At 35.1% G+C, this 26,483-nt stretch overlaps 1 protein-coding gene across 1 annotated transcript in view; it reads right to left on the bottom strand.

Annotated features, from left to right (window-relative positions):
- Nucleotides 1-22,838, bottom strand: part of ATP10A (ATPase phospholipid transporting 10A (putative)) — a 51,608-nt gene extending 28,770 nt beyond the window's left edge. Inside the window, exons 1-5 of the mRNA XM_039356185.1 lie at nucleotides 22,708-22,838; nucleotides 19,950-20,056; nucleotides 19,712-19,843; nucleotides 17,798-17,931; nucleotides 11,484-11,736 (exon numbers count right to left, since the gene is read on the bottom strand). Of these exons, the coding sequence (XP_039212119.1) occupies nucleotides 11,484-11,736; nucleotides 17,798-17,931; nucleotides 19,712-19,843; nucleotides 19,950-20,056; nucleotides 22,708-22,838 (757 nt within the window). The remainder of the gene's footprint in view (nucleotides 1-11,483; nucleotides 11,737-17,797; nucleotides 17,932-19,711; nucleotides 19,844-19,949; nucleotides 20,057-22,707) is intronic.
- Nucleotides 22,839-26,483: the final 3,645 nt, after the last annotated feature.

A 26,483-nucleotide genomic window follows, 5' to 3' on the forward strand; every position in this document is an offset into this window, starting at 1 on the left:
TATTGAAGTAGAATTCTTGAAGAGAATGATGTTTCCCCATCCTGATGATGTTCCTTTAAAAACAAATATTTAAAAATTGGGCTGTTCTTCCAGGCTTTGGAGTAGGGTGTTTGTAGAATACTCTTGGTGCTATGTTTTGTCTGAATGAGTATGTTTATTCAGAATAGGATTTTCCTTTTTAATTTTCTATTTTTAAATACATACAACCTAAAGCAATTCTGAGCTTGAATGGCCTTCAAAACTTATACTGCAAATAAACAAATAAAAAAATGTCTTCTTGTACTTCAACTTTCAAAGTTGTGAATGCTCCAACATTGGAGGATTTTAAGAAGAGATTGGACAACAATTTGTCTGAAATGGTATAGGATTTCCTGCCTGAGCAGGGGGTTGGACTAGAAGACCTCCAAGGTCCATTCCAATTCTGTTATTCTGAAACTTAAGATAGCAAAATATCTTAAACAAACCACAATAATAATGAGATTCTTATTACTGCTTGTTACAACACTCTTGAGACTCTGCCATGGGCTAAATGAAGGATATATTTGAGTTACAAACATAAGCCAGAAGCCAAGAATAGACTGGAGGGCTGATAGGCCTAAAACCAAGGGTTAAGGGTGGGGACATCAGTAAGATCACCCAAGGAGAGCTGCTCATAGTAACAAATTATATCAGGAATGTAAATATGTGCTTAGTGGACGTTCCTGAATGACCAGCATCATTAGCCAGTTTAGCCAAAAGTGAAAGATGCTGGAAGGTGTAAATCTGGAGTACCACAGGTTTCTCCTGGACCACACCAGATGATCATCTCCGTTTCCAATTTCATTTCCATCCCACTTCAACTGCATAGGGAACTATCCTGATGAGAAATGAACACAAATATTTTCTGCATCATCCAGATTTGTTTTATGATATTATACTGAAGGGAGAGTGAACAATTTGGACATTACAGAGTAACACAGATGGGTTTTAACTGAGGATTAATTTATAATGACTAATTGAATAAAATAATCAGTTATTTAATTCAGTACATAGCTCCCTCCATTTTCTGGCTCAATGTGACAAGGCTATTTCATTTGGAAATAGCTCATAAAACCTAGTAAAGCCCATGAGAAAAATGTCTTTGCAGTGTGCTTCTTCCTAAGCTGGGTGGTATTATCTTGCAGTTTTATTTGCATTTAATCAAGAAGAGAAATAAATCTGTAGGGATTATTGAAAATAAACAGTGCATTAGGAAAAGATAGAAACTTTGTCAAGCATTATGTATGCAGGATATTAAATTAAAATTAGCAATGAATAGGAAATGGTGGATCATAGGTCAATATAAACTAAACTCCAAATAGTTATGAAAGCTATGAATAATTAATTTGAAAAACATCACCAAACACTCTTATAAAAGTTCATTAGGAACTAAAATAGCCTCAAGTCGCTAGTTATCTATTTTTGGATTCACAAACCAAGTAGGCAGAGTGTTAAAAGAATCTTCTGATCTAGACATTTGGAAATCTATTTTTGTCAATTCTTGTGTAATTCAAAGTGTTCCAGATAACATTTGTGCTAATTTCATTCACCTTGAGACATGCCAAAGTTTTATATTAATCTAATACAAGATAGAACTTGGTAGAAAATTTTTAATTGTTGGGTAAGCCTAAAAATAATTTCATCTTATTTGCAGAAACAAGACACATACTAGGTCATATTGGTAATTAAGATAAAGGAGACCTTAGCATCAAAGCTGCCATTATTAACAAATGTAAGAAGGTGGATTTGTACATCACACAAAATAATCATTTTAACTTTGTTGAATAATCTACTATGGCCTGTTCACACACTGCAAACCCTGGGATACAAGCCACAATGTCTAGATACACAGACTGCATGAAGCCTAACCTAATCCAATTCAACCCAATTCAGCATGGCTTAACATGTGTGGAAACCATTGTGGTGACCAATAATGTTATAGAAAGTTGGAACTAAAACTGTATTTTGAATGCTTCAATTCTTTGATTTGTTTGACTATCTTCATGTGGAACAGGCAGGGCAAATAGAACTGAGTCACACTGGACTTTTCCCTCATACCTATTTAAAAGGGAAATAAATATATCAGGATTGACTTTCAAGAACTTTCCAACTATGAGCTAATAACTAACTAGAGTTAAATAAAAGAGTTTCAAATCCAGGTGCTTTTCTGAGAATCAGAACTGAATTCAGTGTCAGCTTATAGTTAGGTTTTCATTTTACTAATTGGGAGAAAGCTATTTTGTCATTGTTAAATAACAGATCCAAAATATTAATAGTATATATATTAATGCAGAAATGTATCAGTAAATACAGAGATAGATTCTGTAAGAAACAGAAGAAAATTCTGAACTGTGTTATGGTTAGTCTTTATATTTTCTTATTTTATGTTACTTGAACATTGGCTGATCATTTACTCACCATTCACAATAACCATTGCTCTTATTCAATTATTTTACACTTGTGATTAACAGGTATGCAAGTGTTTTATGTTAATATGCAAGTCTTTTAGAGGCCACCTTACCTCTATCCCTCATGTACTAGAGGGCAAGTGTTGTGAGAAGTTTGCTATAATTGTATTTTTTTCTGCATCCTTTAGAACTTGATTTGCAAAGAGCCTGCCTGCATTCAGGCTCCTTGCTACATTTGTCAGCTATGGAAAGAAAAGCTAATTAGCACATCTTGACTCTTCCTTTCATTATATAAAGAGAAGAAGTTTTGATTATATTATAATTAATTAAAGTTTCCATGTTGATCTCTGTAGTTAAGTAGACCAGGGAGAAAGAAAAAGCACGTAAGGTTTCCAGCTGCCTGACAAAACTGCACAAACCATATAAAAAGGAAACTGTGCACACTGTACAATTGAAATGATTGAATACTGATTTCTTTATTATCAGCAAACTGACATAAATCTGAAAGGGCATCAAAATGCAAATATGTATGAATATAATCAATATAAAAGTCTGATATTAAGATTAATAACTATGCAGGAACTATACTTGTGGGACGATGGGGTTGTAGAAACATATAATTGTGACTACCTGTGTGATCAAAGCTCTGCATCTTTGTGCTGTTGTGGTCGCTATCTTGACTAATCTTTTAAACCTCTTTTATTCTTCCTCTTTTATTGTAATAAATAAACACTTTTTTAGGCATATAACCCTCCTAAAGACCAAATCACTTCTATCATGTAAGATCTATAACTGAATTCTCCCTTAACATTTAAAAACAGCTATTACATTATTTTGATGGTGGTACAGTGTTGACTCAGAGCTGTATCTTTGGAAGAAAATGCAGGCGTAATACAGATATTTGTTTCCTTAAGTCTAGCATTTTCAAAGAGTCTGTGGGAGAGTTTGTTTTGGAAAAAGGAGGGAAGCAAACGTGTCCCACAATCACAGCCTTGTGTGTAACTTTCTGGTTTATAACTTGGTAACCTAGACATTGCTTTCTTGAATCAATAATAACTAGCTGTTATGGAATATGCCAGGACTTTTCCATTACGTAGCATAGCAACCTTCTATAGACTGTTGCCTGTGTCAAGATGAGTGGGCAGTTCCCCTACCAGAATACTGATTCCAGCTGGGAATTGCAGTTCAAAATATCTAAATAGCATCTGTTTGAGAAAGGCTGTTTTAGGTATGTAGTAATCAGAAGGCTACTGAAAAGCAGGGTTGCTTCTACTTTGTGATTGATATCATTTTTATTTTTTGTGCCTTTGAATCAATTTTTGACTCCTAGCAGCTGCACAGACTAGTCTCTGCAGTTTTCTTCGCAAGGTTTTTCAGAAATGGTGCCATTGCCTCTTCCTAGGGCTGAAAGAGAGTGACTGGCCCAGGGTCACCCAGCTGGCTTTGTGCCTAAGGTGGGTCTAGAACTCAACAGTTTCCCAGTTTCTATTCTGATGTCTTAATCACTATAGCAAAGTGGATCTCATATGTGCTTAGGCAACACAAATTGATATTTACTTACTTACTTATTTACTTACTTACTTACTTACTTACTTACTTACTTACTTACTTATCCTTGATAACTGCAAAGATGCGAATCCCGGGCATATCTGTTCAATAACGCAATCCTCGATCTCCGGGAGAGGTATAAACCAGTTATTTATTTATTTATTTATGAGAAGAAAGAATCCAATTTTTGGTGTAGAATCTTTTCTTAAAAAAAAAAAACCCTTCTCATGGATGAAGGGAGATATTTAAGAAATGATGGAAAGAAATTTGCATTTATAAGGCATTCCACCTGGGACAGTATGTTCTCTCTTCTTATACCACAAATATTTTTCTGAAACTTCTGCCATCTATGGAATGTGGGATGGTTATCAATGTCAATATTCTTTACCTTGACTTCTAATGCTCCTGGACTTTTCACATACAGAAGGCTCTTTATTAATGTTAAAATGTTAAATTACATCTTTCAAGACCACAAAAGGTATCTATTGAATAAAATTCATTTGATGCAGAAGACTGCTTTTGCAGAATTGAATAGAAGACTGTTGTGGGCATGCATGTGTTTATATGTGTTAATAGGGAGGGATATTAACTTTGGCTTGGATTCTTTAAAAAAGTTAATAGAGAAAGCTCAAAGAGTATTCCTGTCCTTATGCACCCCTAAAACCAGCTACAGAAAAAGATAGAGTGGTGAAATCTTGGGAACTACAGGGAAAGGAATAACCTCTCTGAAATTTATTGGCTTGCTTGCTTCTTCAATCAGAATAGAGTTGGGAGAGATCTTAAAGGTCTTCTAGACCAGCCCCCTGCTCAAGCAGGAGACCCTATACCATTTCAGATTATATGTCAGTCCAGTCTCTTCTTAAAAACCTCCACAAGTTCTGAAGGCAAGTCATTCCACTTGTTAATTGTCCTCACTGTTAAGAAGTTTCTGCTTAATTCCAGGTTGCTTCCCTCCCTGACTAGTTTCCATTCATTGGTTCTTGTCCTGCCCTCTGGGGCATTGAAAAATAAGTTAACCCCCTCCTCTTTGCGGCTACCTATCAAATACTGGAATACTGCTATCATGTCCCTCGAGACTTCTTTGCTCTAAACTAGTCAAATCCAAATGCTGCACTCGTTCTTCATATGTTTTTGTCTCCAGGCCTTTAATCATCTTAGTTGCTCTTCTTTGCATATTTTCCAAAATCTCAAAATCTTTTTTACATCATGGTGACCAAAACTGGATGCAGTATTCCAGGTGTGGCCTTACTAACGCTTTATAAAGCAATATTAATACTTCACATGATTTTACAACCAAAGATTGTATTAGCTTTTTTGGCTGCTACCGTACACTGATGGCTCATATTTACGTGATTGTCCACTAGGACTCCAAGGTCCCTCTCACAGTTACTGTTTTGAGCCAAGAGTAAAACCATGCTTTTCTCCACATTAAATTTCATTTTGTTGGATAGGGACCATTGTTCAAGTCTGCCAAGATCTGTTTGGGATCTGAGCTTGTCTTCTGGGATATTGGCTATTCCTGCCAGTTTAGTGTCATCTGCAAATTTGATGAGTTCCCCTTCTATTCCCTCATCTCAGCCTTTTATGAAGATACTGAAAAGTACTAGGCCTAAGACAGAACCTTGTGGTTCTGCTTACTTCCCTTCATGAAGATGGAGTACCATTATAGAAGACTCCTTGAGTATGGTTTGTCAGCCAGTTACAAATCCATTTGATGGTGATGTTGCCTATCCCACATTTTTCTAGTTTACCAAAAAGTAGGTTGTGATCTACTTTGTCGAATGCCTTACTGAAGTCTAAGTATACTATGTAAACAGCATTTCGCTTGTCTTTTAAGTTAATCACTTTGTCAAAGAATGAAATAAGATCGGTTTGGCATGATCTGTTTTTAACAAAGAGATGCTGGCTTTTAGTTATAACTTTATCTGTTTCTAGATGTTCGCAAATCTGTTTTTTATTATCTTTTCCAGAATCTTCCCAGGTATTCAAGTTAGGCTGATTCTCTCCCCCCCATTTTTTGAAAATGAGTTAAACAGTTCTGCTTTCTCTCTGCTGCCTATTTCTTCTTTACCATCTTCTCTCTTAAGTTGACCTACTGTTTCCTTGACTTGTTGTAATAATTTTTTAAAAAATATATATTTTGACTTTTATTGTAAGTCTTTGTTCATTTTGAGCCTTTGCTTTCCTGACTTCATCTTTGCAGATTCTGGCTATCTGCTGATACTCTGCTTTAGTTATGTGTCCTTCTTTCCATTGTTTGTACTTGTCCTTTTTGTCTTTCAATTTATCAGAAAAAATCTTTTGCAACCATGCTGGTTTCTTCTTGGATTTCTTCTTTTTTCTTTTTCAATGGTATTGTGTTGGACTGGGCTGTTATGATCATATTTTTCAGAGTTTCCCATGCTTCTTGAGTTGTTTTCCCCTTTAGGATTGTCATCCATGGAATTTTTTTTAGGTTCTCTCTGAGTTTGTTAAAATTAGCTCTTTTGAAGTTTGTGTAGATTACGTTCTATTGCTTGTATTTGCATTATATTGCATTTCAATACAACATGGTCACTTTCACCCAAAGTTCTGGAAACTTCAACTCCTGCTATCACTTCTCTATTAGTAAGAATTAGGTCCAGTATAGCTTTTCCTCTAGTTCCCTCCTCTGCCTTTTGGATGACAAAGTTCTCAGCTAGGTTGGTTAAGAATCTGTTTGATCTCCCACTTGCTGCAGAGTTTGTCTCCCAGTTGATATCAGGGTAGTTAAAGTCTCCCATTACTACTGTGGAATATTTGCTACATACATTTGTTAATTGTTTAGCAAAAAGTTCATGTATTTTTTCAGCTTGGATGGGTGGCCTGTAGTATATGCCTATAGCAATGTCATTCTTTTTTCCTTTTATATTGACCCATATGGATTCTATGAAGTTTTCATCCTTGGTTTTGTGGATTTCTGTAGAGTTGTAGTGATCTTTTATATATAATGCAACTCCACCTCCTCTTTTCTTAGGTCTCTTTCTTTTGAATAGTTTGTATCCTTCCATCAGTACATTCCAGTCATGAATTTCATCCCACCAGGTTTCAGTAATGGCAACTATATCATATTTACCTTCATGTACTAGCAGTTCAAGTTCATCCTCTTTGTTCCCTAAACTTTGAGCATTTGTGTATAGGCATCTGAGTCCTTTATAGGTCTTGGGTATATTTCTTATATCTCCTACTTTTTATCTGGGTTTTACATCCTTTCCATCACTCTCTACTTCATTGTGTTTTTCCTTTTCTTCTTCTTTCTCTTTACTACCTATCTCCTTATATGATAGGTTATCTAGTGGTTTTTGCTTGGAATTAGGTTCTAAAGGTCTTGAAGATTGACCCTCCTCCGCCTCAATTTCAGTTTAAAGCCCTTCTGATAAGATGAACCAGTCGTTTTCCAAATATATTCTTTTCAGTTCTTGTGAGGTTCACTTCATCTCTTTCCAGTAGCCCTTCATGTAGGTAATGCAGACCATGGTTTAGGAAACTGAAGTTCTCTGGACGACACCAGTTTTTAAGCCAGTGGTTCGTTTCTTAAATTCTTTGCTCCCTCATTAGATGTTGGCCTTTTGTTGGAAGTATAGATGAAAACACCACTTGAGCTCCTAATTCTTTAACTTTCTTCCCTAACTGTTCATAATCTCTTGTTATTATTTTTAGATTCATTGTTATGTCATTGGTCCCTATGTGTAGGAGGAGAAAGGGTTATATAATATGTGGGGTTGATTATTTTAGTACAGTTCTTGGTTACAACTTTGATTTTTGCTCCAGGAAGACTACATACCTCCCTAGATTGACTATTCGGTCTGCAGAATATAGTTTCTGTTCCCCAAAGAACTGAATCTCCTATCACTAATATTTGTCTTTTTTTTCTATGAAAGTCTGAGATACTTTTCTTCCTGTCACAGGAATGTTGGGTTGTATTTCTTTTTTTAGAAACTATTGATGACTACTCTTTTATAGGTCTCTGCATATTTTCTTCCAGGTGGAGGCTATGTAAGCAATTGTTCAGTTCCAGAGGGGCTTCACTGGAGTGGGCTAGGGTAAATAGTAGGGGCTTTGCTCTTGGTTGCGGCTTTCTTCTAAAAGTGACATGTTTCCATTGGTCTTCCTCTTTAGGTTCATATATAGGATCATTTTTTTCAGAAGCTGTTTGTTCCCTATTGTGCTCAATTTGGGTGTATCAGTTTTCTTATTTTTGTTCATATATGGGGTCATTTTTTTAGAAGTTGTGTGTGTTTAATTTTGGTGTAGTCTTCTTGTTTAGTTTGGGGATTCTCACTTTGTTCATTGAGTTTCTGAGTTTCTGAATTTCTTAATTTATAGAGCTGCCAATTTTGCCATTGCTACTTTGAGTGGCAAACACAAGATTAAAAAACAAGACATAAAATTAACAATAATATAAATATAAACACAGTAATAGGACAATATCGTGCTAGGACAATCTAATGAAATCTGCACATTCACGGGCTCACCCAGCATTCAAATCCCATGCCTATATTGAATCAGGCAGGAGTCTGCCTGCACCTTTTAAAAATACTATGTTGTTTTCTAGAATTAAGGAAAGGTTCAGTCCTTTTTGTTTATATAACAGTTGTAGCAAATTTCCTTCAGGTCTCCCTGATACTGTATAGGGCCTGAGGGAACATTCAGGTCTTTAAGGAGCTCTGAAATGTGAAGAGGTCTGGGACAAATGAAGTATATAGGGCCTCTGGGCTAAGCTTAGAGAGGATGATGTAAGACTGATGCCCGGGACAGTCCTTGAATGAATTTTTTATTGGATTAGTTATATGCTACTTATATAGTGACAACGTGTTATTAAAACATTTGTTGATATTTAACTGGAGGTAAGATTGAGCTGTGACATTTTAAATGGTTTGGAAATAACTTGTGAAAAATTTAACATGAAATTTTAAGGGGCAATTTCATTGCTGATTTAGCCTCCTGTAAAATGGAGCAGACAAACCTGCCCAGAATGTATTGAGTCTATACAGAAGGAAAGCCCAAGGAAATTTTACTTTGTTTTGTTAGGTCTGCAGGCTATTTTTGCTAACATCAGAACCCTGCACAACTATAAAATAAACCCAAGACTATTTTTGATGGTGTATTTATTTCCCTTTTTCGGTCACATTAGTTAAGATCTAAAATAGATAAGTTGAAACATCTGGAATCAACCAATCTTCCCAAATAAGAGGGGAAAAAAATGGCACAAATTTCAGTCCTACTCCTTCTGCTAACATTAGAGCATAACTCTGCTCTGAATCCGCACTATCACCACCAACAATGATGTGGCCCTCAGTTGAAAAAGTTATTTATTATTAGCTTAGTGCAACATGTGAACTCTTTAAGTCCAGTGTCACATTTTTTTTTGATTATGTGCCATCACACTGGTGTCAACTCTTAGAAACCACATAGAGAGGATTTTTTTTTCCTAGCAGGAACTGCTCCCAACTTGGTTCTATGGGCCTTCCAGTGGTATACCCAACTGCTGCTTTAATTGTGTCCATCTATTTTGGTGTTGTCCATAATTGTCTTCTCTTTCCTAGCACTTTTTCCAGCACTATAGACTCCTTCAAACCTAGGTCTTTGCATAATATGACTGAAGTAGGATAATCTGAGTCTGGTCATTCATATCTCAAGTAAGAGCATTGGATTGAATTGTTTGATGATCAATTTTTTTGTTTTCTTGGCTATTCAGGAATCTTTTTCAACACCAAAGTTCAAAAGCATCAATACTCTTTTTATCCTGCTTCTTCAAAGTCCAGTTTTTCACTTCTGATGAGTGACACAAGGAAAACTATTGCCAGCACAATTCTGATATTTGTAAGTACAGACATCGTACTTGAATTTCAAGTTCCTAATTTTGACCTAATGTTATGCTGCATATTTCTTGACTTCTGGTTGCTTTACTACTGACAATTTGATTCTAAAAGACAGAAGCCATCCCTACTTCAGTGCCAGTTTTAAAACTGCTGTGCCTGTTGTGATTAGTATGGTCTTTTTAACATTTAATCTTAGTCCTTTTTTTCACTGTGCTCCTTGAAGTTCTTTGCTAGAACTTGAATACCATTTCCATTTTTCAATTATTTATTTATTTACTCATCTATCTATCCATCCATCCATTCACCCACCCACATTTAAAGGCCACTGAACTCCATAGCGACTATGGTCAAGTGATATTTCTATATGTTGTTCTTCTTATTTGTAAAACAGCAATCTGAATAGTGTCATCAACAAGGCACATGATATTGATGTTTCTTTCTCCAGTTTTAAAACTACACCCATTCTCTTCCAATTCAGCCTAAGTACATTTTTCTCCATAATATTTTCAACTTCAGATTCTGCTTTCCATCCAAAATGCACATTTTGTTTTCATGTTCCATCAATTTTAAATTGAAGATAATCATAAAACTCATCAACCTCCTCTTCTTCTGCATAGGTATTTGGAACATAAATTTGGATAATTGTCATATTAAAGGGCTGTTTTTAAATCACTGCATTGTAACCAAAGCAATGTTCTTGCTTCACCCTTAATTATGAAAATGCCATTCCTTATTTGTTTTTCATATCCTTAGTAGTAAACAGTGTGATTTTCTGATTAAAAATATCCAGTGCCGGTTCATCTCATTTCATTGATGCCTACAATGTCAATGTGTAGTTGATTCATGTTTCAATATGTTTGAGCTTTCTCATATTCTTACATTCCATGTTCCCACTACTATTCTGTTTGCAACTTCAGTTTTTTTTCCTGTATAGCAACATGACTTCTCAAAGGCTTTAATCTAAACACATCATAAACATAATCCTCGAGTATCAATGTGAATGTCATCTGACTTGAGGGCACATCATCTGACCCTAGTTAATCATCATGTTTTCTTGTTAAAATATAGTAGTTTAGCATTGCCTTCTTCTGTGTAGTATGAAATGTTTCCTTTGCTATTATCACTAAAGTGATCTTCCACTTCCAGCATTTTCCTATCACTGCTGCCAGTTATAGACGTCTGTTGTTTTATCTGGGCAGTTGGGAAACTTTTACAGTTTTACAGAATTAGGTACACTTGGCATGCACTCCCAACTTTTTTTTTTACCCCACACAGCCTGCACAGCAGAACTTGAAGAGGATGGTTGGGTGAGTATTATATGTCTTATTTTCTTAGATTATCATTACAGATTACTTTCCAAAATTTCAATAAGAGTGCCTTGCCCACCATCTGGTACTTCAGGTCCTTTTAGCTAAAGATGTCACAAATTAAAATTATAATCTATATATGGAAAGCAGGGAAATGCCCGCAAGCAACTAAACATTGAGACTTACCCTCCAAATCATTTACATGGAGTTGATTTCAGGTTGGCCTTTATTTTTATATGCTATTTTTATCATCTTTACAATTTTCCATGCTGGTTGTTTACACATCTAAAACCATGCACTTGATTTTTATGATGCATACCAATCCATGCGTGTTAAATTAAATGAAAATGTATTACACCTACCATTAGCATCATGGGAATATTCTATGCCAGAAACTGTACACCTCCGGAAAACCATTTTATTCTCAGTGAGAGTTCCAGTCTTGTCAGAAAATATATATTGAATCTGCCCTAAATCTTCTGTGATATTCAAAGCTCGACATTGTAGCTGAAAGTCTGTCTCTTCATCAAATAAATCCTTATCTTGATGAATAAAATAAACTTGGCATATTTTAACAATTTCAATGGAGACATATAAGGAAATTGGAATGAGAACCTGGAATGCATAAAAATAGAGAGTCATTAACCGTACAAACAAACCAAAGTGGTAGAAAAGATGCATAATTGAATCAAGTGGTTATGAATAGTGCAGTATCGTACTGTACCTTTTTTGCGAATTTATATATTCTGACTTAAAGCCAGCATTGTAAAATTATTAGAGTATCTGCAAAGGTTTACTGTGACAGATTAGGAAAGCATATGGAGCAGCTGCAGAGATGATATCCATAATTAGGTCTGGTGGTATTATTATCAAAAGCTTCAAAAGAAGTAAATACTTTCAGGGTAATAAGATGAGCTTGAAAGAAGCTAGGAAAATAAGGAAAAGATTGTAGGGGTGGAGGGATTGGGAGGAGGAAAAGAGAGACTGCAGTCAGAATCATGCCAGCATAAAAGAGCTTGCAAAAGAAAACAACATTAATTAATAATCCTAACATTTTGTTGATAAGCACAACAGATTTTCAATTGAGCTTTCCAGCACAACTTGAAATGAGAAACATAGTGTAGATCTATGTGCAAAAGAAATTGCCTCAACAGTTGCTTTTGTGGAAATGAGCAACATGTTCTGTAATTGCTAAGCAAAGTGTTATATTTTTTTTCTCAGATATTTTTAACAGTTTTTCACATACTTTCTGAAACCTCATAAAAGCCTTGATTCGCAACAGAATATTACTTTCCTTCTATGTTTGAAGCAGTGTACACAGCATTCTCTTCTCCAAAGATAAACCTGTGAAATAAAGTGGGCCCAGGAATGTGTTGGAAAACTTCAGGATTTTTCACTGGTGTCAAATTCCCAGCTCAGCAATGACCAGGAAAACCATGGTGGCTAGTAAAGTAATCAGAAATGGATGAAATCCCAGCTAATGCCTTTGCTAGCCACAGATAATCCCTGAACATTCTGTGTCTTTAACAGTCCATGCATGCCAACCACTTGCTTCCTAAATATTTAATTAAGTTTAATATTCTATTCAAAGTACAGAGATCTGTAGAGATCTCTTTGTTTCTGGAAGTTAATTATAACTATATTTCTATATTTCTCCAACATTTACTGCCATTGCATTAACTACAAATAAGAGTATGTACAAGAGAGAAGTTAGTTTGGATCTTTTTCTAAGAAACACATAAATTGAAAGTTTATGTGACTTGACCAATTAATTGGATAAATGTGTAAGTTATCTTGGAACCAACTCACTCCATTGCATTCAACTCTCTAGCCTCAAAAGACAGGCAGTTGCAGATTAATAATGTCCAACTTACAGACAACTTGTACTTATGAACAGATAGCTACAGAAAACTTTTTATATTAAACAATTGAACTAAAACAATAGTTCAAAATAATGAATGTGCTACTTAGTGATGTTCAAGAAAACACTTCATAACTTCAACAATTCATCAGCTTGAATATCATCCACCATTTTGCATGTTGCAGTTAACACTGTGTTGAGTATGTAATTTTCTATTTTTCTCTTATTTACTCTTGTAACCATGCCTCCAAAGTGTAAATCGAATGAAAGTGCTGATGATACATCAAAGAAAAGGAAAATAATTATGAAAATAAAGTGGAAATAATAAAGCAATCAGAGCAGCAGACAATAGCATGTGAGAAAGAAGTCTTGGACCTAAAAAATCCAGAACTGAAAAAGATTTTGATGAAAGATTTAGCTGAAGCCTTGCATCTCACTGAAGCAGGGGTGGTATAGTTAGTAAGATCCTAATACAGAGAGGTTCATCAAAGTTTACTACAGTTCTGAGGGCCCCAGCTCTACATGACCTCCCTTGATGCCTATTTCAAGAAAAGGTAAAATATATACTATATACTGTGACAAACAGTTGACTAATTGATGCTAAATAAGAACTGTATGTACCTGTTCCTTCTTACCTTCTTACTTCCTGACAGTGAGAACAATTAATCAGTGGAACAGCTTGCCTCCAGAAGCAGTAAATGCTCCAACACTGGAAGTTTTTAAGAAGAGACTGGACAGCCATTTGTCCGAAATGGTGTAGGGTTTCCTGCCCGAGCAGGGGGTTGGACTAGATGACCTCCAAGGTCCCTTCCAACTTTACTACTATTACTATTACTATTACCTACAAACTCAATTTAAAGACATACTTAGGAATGGATCCTAACCCAGGACTGCCTGTAATAACAATAGCACTAGCATGTAGACTTATATACCGCTTCACTGTGCTTTTACAATTCTCTCTAAGCGATTTTACAGAGTTAGCATGTTGCCCCCAACAATCTGGGTCCTCATTTTACCGACCTTGGAAGGATGGAAGGCTGAGTCAACCTTCAACCTTGTAATCAAACAATGTTAAGATACCTTTATCTCCCATGCAATTGATTAGAAACAAAGGCCATCAGTTTCTTTCATGAATTGTAAGCAATGTTTTGATGGTGTGCAGGCTAAAAATGCTATAATAGCCAATTACACATTACATAATTATCCCACATTTCCACAACACCTTTGTTCTTAGGAAAAGTAAGTCTAAACATTTGATGAAAAATAATAATGCTTTAAGAAATATTGGGAATATTTAGTCATAGTTACTAAAAAAAGAAATTTGTGGGTTTTGGGAGGCATCTGACAGCAGTTTACATGATAGTTGATCCATGATTATTCAATTTTCACTGTTACCTAGAATTATATTTCTGCACCATTTTTATTGCTAATTTTAGGTTTAGTTTTGATCCATTACCAAACTGATCTTCAGTTATGGCCTCTGAAATTCATTACACAAATGAAATCTGTAAGAACATCTAGTGGAGACTTAGATAGATATGTAATTTCACTTAAAATCATATTGCCAACATCCTTAAAAGATGGGGGGGGCTCCACTTTCATTATATGTAAGGTAAAAAGATTGCTGATAATCAAATGATTGGCTTGCTAAGCATTATTGTCAAAATGTGAGCTAGTTATTTAAATTGGAAATTGTCAGAGATTGGGAAGACCCTCTTAATGGAAGAATAGACAGCTTTTTAGCGAAGGAGAAGCTATTCTTGACCAATGTCCAAATTGTATGGAATCTAGCTAAAAACACACAATCTTACAGGTGGAGCTTTAGTATCAACACTGAGCCATTTTAAGTCTTGCTATCTTGAAATTTAATTTGAAGCAAATATGTGTCTTTTCAGTCAACAGCTATACAGTAATGCATATTCCGGAGTTAAGTGCAATCTTCAGTACCAACTGTTCAGAGGAATTCCTGCCCCAAATAGTCCTTTATTGTTCATTTTTTATTTAAATGTGTTACTCAAGTATCATAACTATTATTTCCTTATGCTACAGTATCTGATAATTATCATAACTTATCTTACATCATTTGGTTATTTTTGGGTATTGCAACTCTGAACAGCTGCTGATAAAGGAAGAAAAACCAAAGTTATAGCTTTTTAAAGAAAATCAGAAAAATGTAGCTGGCAATAGACAAAATAAATAAGATTTTTATGTACCTAGAAGGTACATGAAATATAAATAAAATTTTCAATACCTGTGAAATATATAGTGCAATCGTAGAACTGTGGTCATTGTCTCTAAATTCTACTGGACAAGAGGTGACCAAGGTTTTTTTTTACTGCTTTAAACATTTTTGAAGCAAAAATGCTATTGTAGCTGCTTATTGTGCCTATTCTTAAGAAAGAACCAAATGAGATCCATTTGCTCAAATGCCTATCACCCTTTTGAGTGTAATCACCAAACCTTATGTGAGATGCCTGGACTAGATATTACAGAACAGGCTAAACTTTGAACAACCATTGGAATGAAACAGATGGGATTTCAGACAGGGTGCTTGAATGTGGATCCCATTTTTGTGTTGTATAATCCAATAAATACAATTTTTGCAGTAAAATACCCCAATCCATAAAATTAAAACTCCTTTTTATATGGTCTTCCTTGATTTTAAAACTGTATTTAATTTGATATCTTGAACTTTATTATGGGAAAAGACCACAAAACACTACTATCAATAGGCATCTGATGTTTTTAATATATTGCTCCAAGTGTAACTCCAAAGAGTGTGCCAATTGCAAGAGAGGTACAGGATTGCTGCATTTTAGCCAGGCCTTGTCCATATTCCATATTAATGATAAGGTAGGAGCCTTAGAATGCTTGGAAGTCCATGTTTCTAAAATTGCCAGCACACATCTTTAGTCCTTTATGCCAATGATGTGGGAGTTATCTCTTATACTTTGACTGAAGAGTATCGAAGGCTATTATTCACTTCTGTGAGTTCCAAAAATTGATCAAAAACTGTCAGAAGTCCAAATAAATGACATTTCTAGCAACTGAAACAGCACAGAAGGATTGTGGGTGGAAATAGTATAAAATGACTCTCTCTCTTTCAATACCTTAGAACAGTGGTTCTCAACCTGTGGGTCGGGACCCATTTGGGGTCAAACGACCATTTCACGGGGGTCGCCAAACAACGAAGTCCGCCATTTCCCCCCCCCCTTTTCCTTAGCTGTGCTACTCCCTTTTATGCTATTGGCTTTTGAAAGCCAATAGAATAGACTCTCTTGAATAGAGTCTAATTCTATTGGCTTTCAAAAGCCAATAGGAATTGTCCAGGCTGTCTCTGCCCTGCTGAGCCCGCCAAAAGTCCCATTCTGCAAACGGTGCTGCACCAGTTGAGTAGTCCTCGACTTACGACCGGTTGAGTAGTCCTCGACTTACGACTGGTTGGGGGTCGCGGCATTAAAAAGGTTGAGAACCACTGCCTTAGAACAATATTTTATACCACAAGATCCAGGAAAAGTCACTACAAATACATCACGCAAGCAGCATCTAAATGACTATCTACATTTGTTTTTTAAAAAAACTAGAGGATGCAGGTTTTTTAAATCTGTGGCCCTTAAATATTTTGAGGCCAAAATCCCAACCCAGATTTTATACAGCACAGATTTTTCTTTTTTTAAGAAAACCCCAAAGAGGTCATAAAGCCTAAATTTCTCAGGGCAGTTTTCAGACTTGAGACAGAGTTTCCTTGATTTGGATATAGAGGGCTCAGCAGTACTGGCTGAAATTAATTTTTTCTCCATTGAGCCTGGCACTATTGGCTCTAGCAGATGATTATTTTTCTACTGTGGGCTTCATAAGGGGAAAATAAATTAAATCCCATTGGATTAGCCAAAGATTATCTTATTTCTGTTGGCTATGATCAGGCAAAAAGGATTATCTATCACAGGCTGGAGGACATAGACCCTGAAGCTGAAATTGGCTCCTTAATATAGAAGCATATAATACTCATCCGTAAGAATATATGGGAACCAGTAAAACTACCCAAGTGCATTAACCTCCCCCCAGTGTAAGAATTTTTTTTGACCCAGGAAAACTCTCAGACTTTTTAAATGGTAGATATAATAAAATTCCTGTGACTGATTATATATGTTCGTGATTTTGGAAGAGTTAAAACAGTGTGTACTTCTCTATTGAAATTTTTATAGAGATTATTGTAGATTTTATTTATCATTTGTTTTGACTCCTTGGGAGAACAGAAGAGTTTAATACTAAATTTAGTTCATATTTTATTAATATGCACTTTCCTAGGTGAATTGTGATACATTTGTCTTATTTTTTGTTTTATTGTTTTGGATGGTAGTCTGATCTTTGCTCAAATATCAGTGAATGTTATATAAATAAATATTACCTTATGGAATTCTGGTTACATGCTAATAATCTAAAAATAGCGAAGTCCAAATTCGTACTCTATCTGGTTTAAAACTGGGCCTCCTCCCCTGGGATTTCAAGTTGTCAAATGTCTTAGGTTTTGCTTCATACGTTGGGTGCTGGTCCAGTTTGTAGTGAACAGGTTTTTTAGGATTTTAGAGATAAACTTTGGATATTGTGGGTAGTATTTATGAAAAACAATTTTATATTTTCTTGGAAGCAACCATACTATTCTGGCACTTACGACTGTAATGAATCTTATCTATTTAAACCAAAAAGAAACCAACAATTAATTATCATTAATTATGCCTCTCTTTTTTTTAAAAAAAATCAATGACTTGTCACAAATAACATCTATGTTATTTCAGTATTATGCTTCATTGTTACCTGAAGGACTATAATCATTGTCAAAAATAAATAAAACGCAGCTTGAGCTGGAGGCCAATACTTTCCATCAGGACCTGGGACATCAAAGGCAGGTTTCTTTTTGTCATCATACTGCCAGACCCAGATTCCATGCCCTGCAGGAGGGGAGGGAGAGATTAAAACACAGATTAAACAATGGAAAAGTAAATACATTTAACTGATATGTTTTCTGTCTTCTGAGACAACACTTTCATGCTCTTTCCTAATTTGTAAGGCTAGATTATTTTAAGAATATACATTCAAGGCCACTTATGAATATAATGGTTCAGTGACAGCCACACAATTTGTATGCAGTGGCCAAACATTTTATCATTGACATTTTCAGATAATAAAAGGAAAGACTCTTTTCTGAAACTCAGACAGCTAGTCAGTATAAATCAAGTTCCAATAACTAGGTGCCCTTCACCAACTTCCACAGAGTCAGTCATGGCCAATGGATCCAAGTTTTACACACCTGATATAAGCACTTGTAAACTAGATGGATGAATGATCTAATACAAATAGTCCTCAACATATGACCGCTATTGAGCCCAAAATTTCTGTTGTTAAGTGAGACATTTGTTAAATGAGTTTTGCCCCATTTTATGACCTTCCTTGCCATAGTTGTTAAATGAATCACTACAGTTGATATGTAAGTAACTTGGTTGTTAAGTGAATCTGGCTTCCCTATTGACTTTGTCAGAAGGTTGCAAAAGGTGATTACATGACCTTGGGACATAGCAATGGTCATAAATATAAATAAGTTGCCCAGACATCTGAATTTTGATCACATGATTTTGGGGATACTGCAAAGGTTGTAACTGTGAAAAACGTTCATAAGTCACATTTTCAGTACAGTTGTAACTTTGAACGGTCATTAAATGAACTGTTGTAAGTTGAGGATTACTTTTATATGATAGTTTCTTTATTAGAGAGGGATACGATTTTCTCTCTTAGGGAAGGACTATGACATTATTAGATACAATGTGCTTTGGGTATACAAGGCCTATAGAATCTTGAAGGATGCAAAAACCTACTCGCTGCAGCTAGTGTGGATAATACCGAGTGAGAAGAACATTATTATTGATCTTACATAGTTGAAATCAGGTTGAACAAGCATACGTGTGAGTGTGTATGGGGGAGAAACATATGTTTTAAAATCCAGTGACAAGCTAAATATACTATTGTGAGCAATATGAGACATCTCACTATTCTTCTGCTTAATTTGTGTTGCTATTGTTCCTATATTTGAATTATTCTGGTAGTGTTTGAAAGATTGGAGTTCCTAGGAATGATGTGTGGATTGTATACAATGTATACAAGGATTAGTGCATTGTATACATGTATGACAAGAGAGAAAGATCTGGGAATTCTTCCAGTTCAGATTTTAATCTAAACCAGAAAAAAATTGAATGCATTAAAAGTAATTTGTAAAATCCTCTGATGCTTGTATTCAACTCTTCTTGAGATGTCAGAATTGTTCATCTCTTTTTAAGGGATTATTTTGTATGGCTAAATTAGGAGATTCGTCCTAATTCTCTCTTCCTTCTGTTGCTTTTGCTTTGTAGTTATGTTTGAATTTATGCTTCACAAAGCAGGATTGGTTGGTTTACAAAATATAACAAGACTGGGATTGTACTCCTGCTATTTAATATGTCATATATTGTTTTTGGCACTATCTTAGTGGCTAAGAATATTGAATTTGTATTTTAAAGAAAGAAAAATTCTTCCTTCTTGGCCATCTAATTCAGTCCATCAGAAGTACAGTAAGCCTTCAATATTTAATTAGGCCAAAAGAGGTGGTTTCAAAATACTTATTTATCTGTATTTTCATTTTGATTTTTCTGAGTTTTCTCAGTATTTTATGGTCCATAGATAAAAGTTAAAGGAACTTACCAACAGCAGAAAACAAACACATTGTGATAAGTATGAGGACACACCAAAGAACATCGCAATTCATTTGTCTTTCAAGCTTACTGCGTTTGTAACGTGGCCCACTGTTATTTAACAAGGCTTTTGTCTCATGACCTGAAAAAAAATTACTTGATTAAATGATGGCATATAGAAATGGAACTAAGAATGAAGGGAGGTAAAAAGATATATAATAAGTACAAAGATAACAACCATAGCTTACCTGCATAGATCACAATTCCAGAGACTTCTTCTGTATTTCTAATAGTGCATCCTCGTAACAAAAGGTTTTCTTTACACAATGGAACTTTTTTCCCATTCTTATGCACACTGCCAAAAAGGAAGAAGGAAGGAGGTAATAATTTATTTATAAATAACGTGTATTAACTAAAAACGATGGAGGAGGAAGATATACTGTATTAAGTTTAAGCAATTTCTAGGGAAGCTAGAAAGGCTGAATTTGACCGTTTTATATTTAGCCACACTGGCTTCCCATAATGGAATACTTATTTCAGAGTATTATATCATGATATTTCACAAAACATCAGTGCAATATTTTCTCTTTCAGTATTGTGAAACAAATAGATTATTTGGGTAATTTATCAAACAATAGGGTTAAACTTTTAAATGCACGAGAAAAAAAAACATATTTAAGAGTTTTATGTACTACAGGTAATTCTTGACTTACGCTACAATTGAGCCCAAAGTTTATGTTGCTACATGAGACAGTTGTTAAGTGAATTTTGCCCCATTTTACAACCTTTCTTGCCACAGTTTTAAGTGAATCACTGTAGCTGTTAAGTTAGTAATAGAACTGTTAAGTGAATCCAGCTTTCCCAATGACTTAGCTTGTTAGAAGGTCATCCCAGGACACTGCAACCATCATATATATGAACCAGTTACCAAGCATCCAAATTTTAATCACATGACCATGAAAATGCTGCAATGGTTGTACATTGTAAGTGTGAAAAACCGGTCATAAGTCACTTTTTTCAGTGATGTTATAATTTCATATGGTCACTAAACGAACAGTTGTAAGTCCAGGGCTACCTGTATTGTATCCATGACCACAACATTTCACACATCATTAGGAAATAAATAAGATTTATTTATGTATTGCTCTAAATAATATTTAAATATTTGAAGGAGCTTGTAAGATAAAGATAAAAGGAAGCTCAAAACAATGTAAAGATTTAACTCCTAACAAATATAAATTAATGAAAATTAAAAATTAGGATTTGCTGGGCTGCAGTTCTTCTTCTCTGTTCATTAAAACAGAGTGCCTTTTTGAGACTTCTATATGAATCTGAAAATATAAAAAGATGTGGCTGCTTTTGTGGCTAAGAACTGTTGCATTAGACGATGGCCCCTCTGAATCATATGAAAGTTTGGTATCATTAATAAAATATTGTTATCATTAACAAAATAAACATTTGCAAAATATTGGCTAGCTATAGTAGAGATTGGGAGCAAACAGCATAGCTAGTGAAGCTCTGACTTCATTTGAGCGGATAGGGACACTCTCTTGCTGAGATTTTATGAGGACATTTTCATAGTTCTTTTCAGGAAACCAGCAAAACGTGAACCACTGAAAAATCTGTATTTTGCTGCTGAAATTTGGTGAAGACCTTTAAAAAGGACACTTTGAGAGCTACATGAGTCCACAGAACATAGCTTAGAACAAAGTAACCTGAAAGAGGGCAATAGTTTTCTGATAATCATTTGGATCCAGGAAAATGATAGAAAGCCACTTTGATACTAGAGAAATTGGCTTTATTTATTAAGACATCATCTTAATAAGACAACAGCCAAACTGATGATGCATCACATACTGCAGCAGTTCATAATTCATTTAGTTTTTAAGAATTCAATGTACTGCTGCTTAAAAAAATATATTATTGCTTTTTTTCCCCACAGTATTTATGTACTTATAAAGTCTTGCCTTTCCCCCGAGAAGGTGCAATCATAAAAATATAATTGTACAGCAGGTAAGAAAAAGAAGGAAAGGATAAGAGTGTACACCAATTCTCTTACAAACTAGTTCTTCTATTGCTCTGCTAAAGGTTTTTTTTTATCTCACATAATGATTGCAATGTTCAATAATCCTTAAAGTTCATAGATACCGAAACAATTTATCACTCAAAACAATGTTTACAGAAGCCTAAATCATTGCCTAAAATCTCATGGTAAGCTTGTGAAACTGAAGAAACAGGCTGCTGGTTGTGACCTCTATGTCCTAAATGCTTGACTGGCATAGGATGGGATTTGCCCCTATACTTTTTGTAACTTCATTCAGAGATCGCAGATAATGTAGCATTGTGTTCTCAGGATGTGCTTTTTTACCATGAACGTTATATAAGCAACAGAATGAGAAAAAAAGAGAAAAAACTGATTACAGATATTTTAAAAGTATTCAGCCAATCATTATTAAGTCATTAAGTCACTGCTATCAATGATGATATCAATGTTCCAATATCTGAGGTGCTGCCACAAAGAAGAGGGGGGTCAACCTATTCTCCAAAGCATCTGAAGACAGAACAAGAAGCAAAAGGATGGAAACTTATGAAAGGGAGAACCAACCTAGAAATAAGAAGTTTCCTGACAGTTAGAAAAATTAATCAGTGCAATGATTTGCCTTGAGAAGTTGTGGGTGCCCTAACACTGTAAGTTTTTAAGAAGATATTGGACAACCATTTGTCTGAAATGTTATAGGATTTCCTGCCTGAGCAGGGGGTTGGACTGGAAGAATTCCAAGGTCCCTTCCAATTCTGTCATTCTGTATTATTATTTGGATCCTTTCCTAGCAATGAAACATCAAAATACATTATAATTGGGGGGGGGGATTGTAAAAAATTAAGTATTTTCATTTAAATTAGCAAACAAGTTTTAACATTTGAAAGAATATCCAAAACTATATTATAATAGGGCAATTCCACCTTAAGTAAATCAAAACTGCAGATGAAATAGTAAATTATACTCACATGAAGCCTCGAAACCTACGTATATCATTATTGGGTTCTTCACATTCAATGGTGCTAGCAAATTTCATGGGATCAAACTCAGAGTCCTGAAATAAAATTAAACAATGAATTATTTTATATGACAGTGTCATCCACAAATGACAAGTGTGATTGCTAGTTTGAGGAATCTATGTCTCGATTTGTCCTACTGTGAGATTCCCAAGTTCCCAAAAAGAATAAGTAATGTCTATTTAGACATCCAGTTATATCACTGGGAGCTTGAAAGAATATGAGAATTTTTTCTGTAGCCTCTTTGCTACCCTCTGATTGCATGTTTTCTGTTTTCATAGTGGCAGCTAAAGAAGATGAGTTATTCTAGAGCAGATTCTATAGTCACAAGGTTATCTGAGACTCAAAAAATAGTTGTAGATAGGCCCAAACTTCCATTATCTATACTTCCAGAATGTGATTTCCTTTATGTATTTATACGTTAACTTAATGACAACAGATCAAAAAGATATCAGAAACAGTGAACATATACAAAAAAGAGAGAAAAGAGCAGATAATATTGGTTTCCAGTATTAATTTCTGCTCCTGCCTCACCCTTCCAACAAAGCAAAAGATAGAGTTTATCAGGTTTATCGGGGGAAAATTAAGAAAAGAATCCTGCTTTATACACTGGCTGCCGAAAGAAGATTAATTAATTAATAATTGACTTGGGCAAGATTAATTATTCCACAGTTAGCAAGATGAATTGGCTGAGGGTGGTGTTCAATTCATTATTAGCTCTGCCCCTTCCTTCATTCAGGAGGCAAACTTGTGCACAAATCCCCCAAAAGAAAGTTGCATTTGAAGTGGCTTTTCTCAAGGCAATTGAGGAAGGACAGGGTTGTTTCGCTAATACTTCTAGAGGTCCAGAGACACTACATGAATTGCAATATATACAGCCACGCAAAATAACTGAACAACAATGTAATATCAAAGGCATGTGTAATCAACCTATTAACAGCAACAGCTCAGTGACCATCCCATTGAATTCAGTAGGATTTTGAACTGTAAGTATTGTCCCTGTACATCTGTAGTTAGTAAAAGATGACTAGCCCCTCAATATGGGTTACAAAAAAATAAAAATATATCAGATAATATTAATTACAATAAAATTCCTATTAATTTAAAGCATTCCTCTCTCTTTCCATATAAATAAATATACATAAACAAAATTAAAATTACTCAAAGGCAGACAAAAATAAACAGTCTCACAATATCTGATAATGGATCCATCATACACAGTTCCTTTTTCTTGGTCCCACCCTGTTGGATCAGGTAAAAAAACTTAATTCACATTTGTGTGTCCCACTATTACCCAACTGAAGTGGAGATACAAACAGCTTGTAAAAAAAGCTTGAAAACAAGATTACAGGGAGTAGTCCCTTAGCAGCAATATTAGCCATAATAGCTTTACTATTATTGGTACAATACTGCTGTTATTACTACCTCCAATTATTATTGTGTTATTTCAATATATTCTGGAGTTCAAGGCAGAATGCACAGGAAACACAATGTATACTCATAACAGGAATCAGGGGTATGGTGGGTTAGGTCTGGCTGAAAGATAGTAACTGACCAATGAACAATGTTAGCTTAATAATTCAAAATGGCCTTTCTGGATTTCCAGCATATAAGGCTGACATCTTTTACTGTCAAGGTCTGTTTGTTGGCCTCCTGCAGACCAGAGCTGCTCTCCCATGCTTTTCCATGAAAAACAAGCTATGTGAAAAGCAGAGTAAAACTATTAAATATGTTGGGAATGAAGTCTGTTTAGGATTATCTATAAAATTCATTCACTTTCCTAGGATAGCCTTTGCATTAGAGGTACACATTTATTAAACATCTAGTACTGGCTTGCTACATGAAATCCCAGGAGAGGAGGCCCAGTTGTAAACCATCTTGCCTTTTACACTGAGGAAGTATACAATTCTAATAAACACATAAATAATATATATTTTCCCACAAGGTACACTAGTAGAACACCATGTGCGGCCATTTTATATATTATATAATAGAAGCAGGGACTTAGTAGTATATGTTTTTCAAAGTATGCACCTGATCTGACAGAAATCTTGTTTGACATCTTTGAAATCACACTCAAACTAAAACTGCAGTGTCAAAGAAAACAAAGAGGAAGACTGAAAATACCAACATTTGGCAGTAATAACTTCCAAATATTCCAAATTCAAGGAAAGCTGCAGTGGAATCTGGAACCATATATGTCAATGCACCATTAATTCAAATAATGCTAATAGAAGCTTTCTGAAAAACATAATTAGTACTTCCCAACTGCTTCATGCTAACTCAAGTATATTAACTCTACATTATAAGTTATATATATATTGTAGAATGATTCTTTCCCACTTAACATTTAAAATTCTTCATTCCCTATCTAATTAGGCTCAAGATGGGATTTGTCTTGTATATCTATGACAAACACTTATTTTCAGACTTTACTAGTGTGCTTTCACAAGAGACTAAATATCAATTTTGTTTAGAGATGGACCTTTAAGTATCAACATACTAACACCAATTATGAATCTTCAGCAAATCAGTTTATGTGTGGATGTATGTTTATTTTAAAATGCTTATGATGTGCAGTTGTTTTGCATTTGCTTTGTACAGTATACAGTTCTGCAAGACAAGCACTGCAAGAATATATTCTGAATTGCACCAATCAATGACCGGGTGCTTTTCTATATGGATTCCATCACTATTAATGTCTATGTATCAGGCTAGAAAGTGGGAGACTACAAATTCTAGTCTCACCTTAGCCATGAAAGCCAACTGGATAACTTTGGTCCAGTCACTCCCAGCCCAGCCCACCTCACTGGGTTGTTATTGTGGAAAAAATAGGAGGATGGTGTTTGGTGCCCTGAGTTTGTAAAAAATAATAAAGGTGGGATACAAATAAACAAAATTAATTTCTCATTTCGCTGATGTAAAAGAAACTTAAATATTTTTAAATCTATGGCCTGCCAGTTCAGAATTATATAATTTTTACTTAAGTAATAGCTACCTGTTATGAAATGTTTCTTTAGAAAAGGCTGTCTTACTCTGACTTTCCTTTTGGTTCCAGAGAAGAGTTCATTTTCTTCTTACCATCTGGAATTAATTTCTAACTTTGGTATGACACAACAATGCCATCAACACATCTGGTAAATCTACCTCTTGTGGAAAGAGCTAAATCAGTGGATTCAATAGACTACATCCCAGAATTCTGAAAGAGCTGGCAGATGTTATCTCAGAACCGTTGCACCACATCTTTCATAAATCCTGGAGCACTGGGAAAGTACCTGAGGATTGGAAAAGGGCTGATGTGGTTCCCATCTTCAAGAAAGGAAAAAAAAAAAACAGACCCAGGAAACTACAGAACAATCAGTTTAACATCAATACCTGGGAAGATCCTAGAAAAGATAATCAAAAAACAGATCTGCGAACAACTAGAAGCAAACAAAATCATAACTAGTAGCCAGCACGGGTTTGTTAAAAACAGATCATGCCAAACCAATCTTATTTCATTCTTCAGCAAAGTGACTAAACTAATAGACCAGCAAAATGTAATGGATGTAGTATATTTAGATTTCAGTAAGGCATTTGAAAAAGTAGACCACAACCCTCTCCTTGGTAAGCTAGGAAAAGGTGGAATAGACAACATCACCACCAGATAGATCTGTAGTTGGCTGACAAACCGTACTCAACAAGTAGTCCTCAACAGCACTACATTCACATGGAGAGAAGCAAGCAGT

Source organism: Crotalus tigris, unplaced genomic scaffold, assembly GCF_016545835.1.
Source record: "Crotalus tigris isolate CLP2741 ecotype Arizona unplaced genomic scaffold, ASM1654583v1 scf7180000018791.76657, whole genome shotgun sequence".
NCBI lineage: Eukaryota > Metazoa > Chordata > Lepidosauria > Squamata > Viperidae > Crotalus > Crotalus tigris.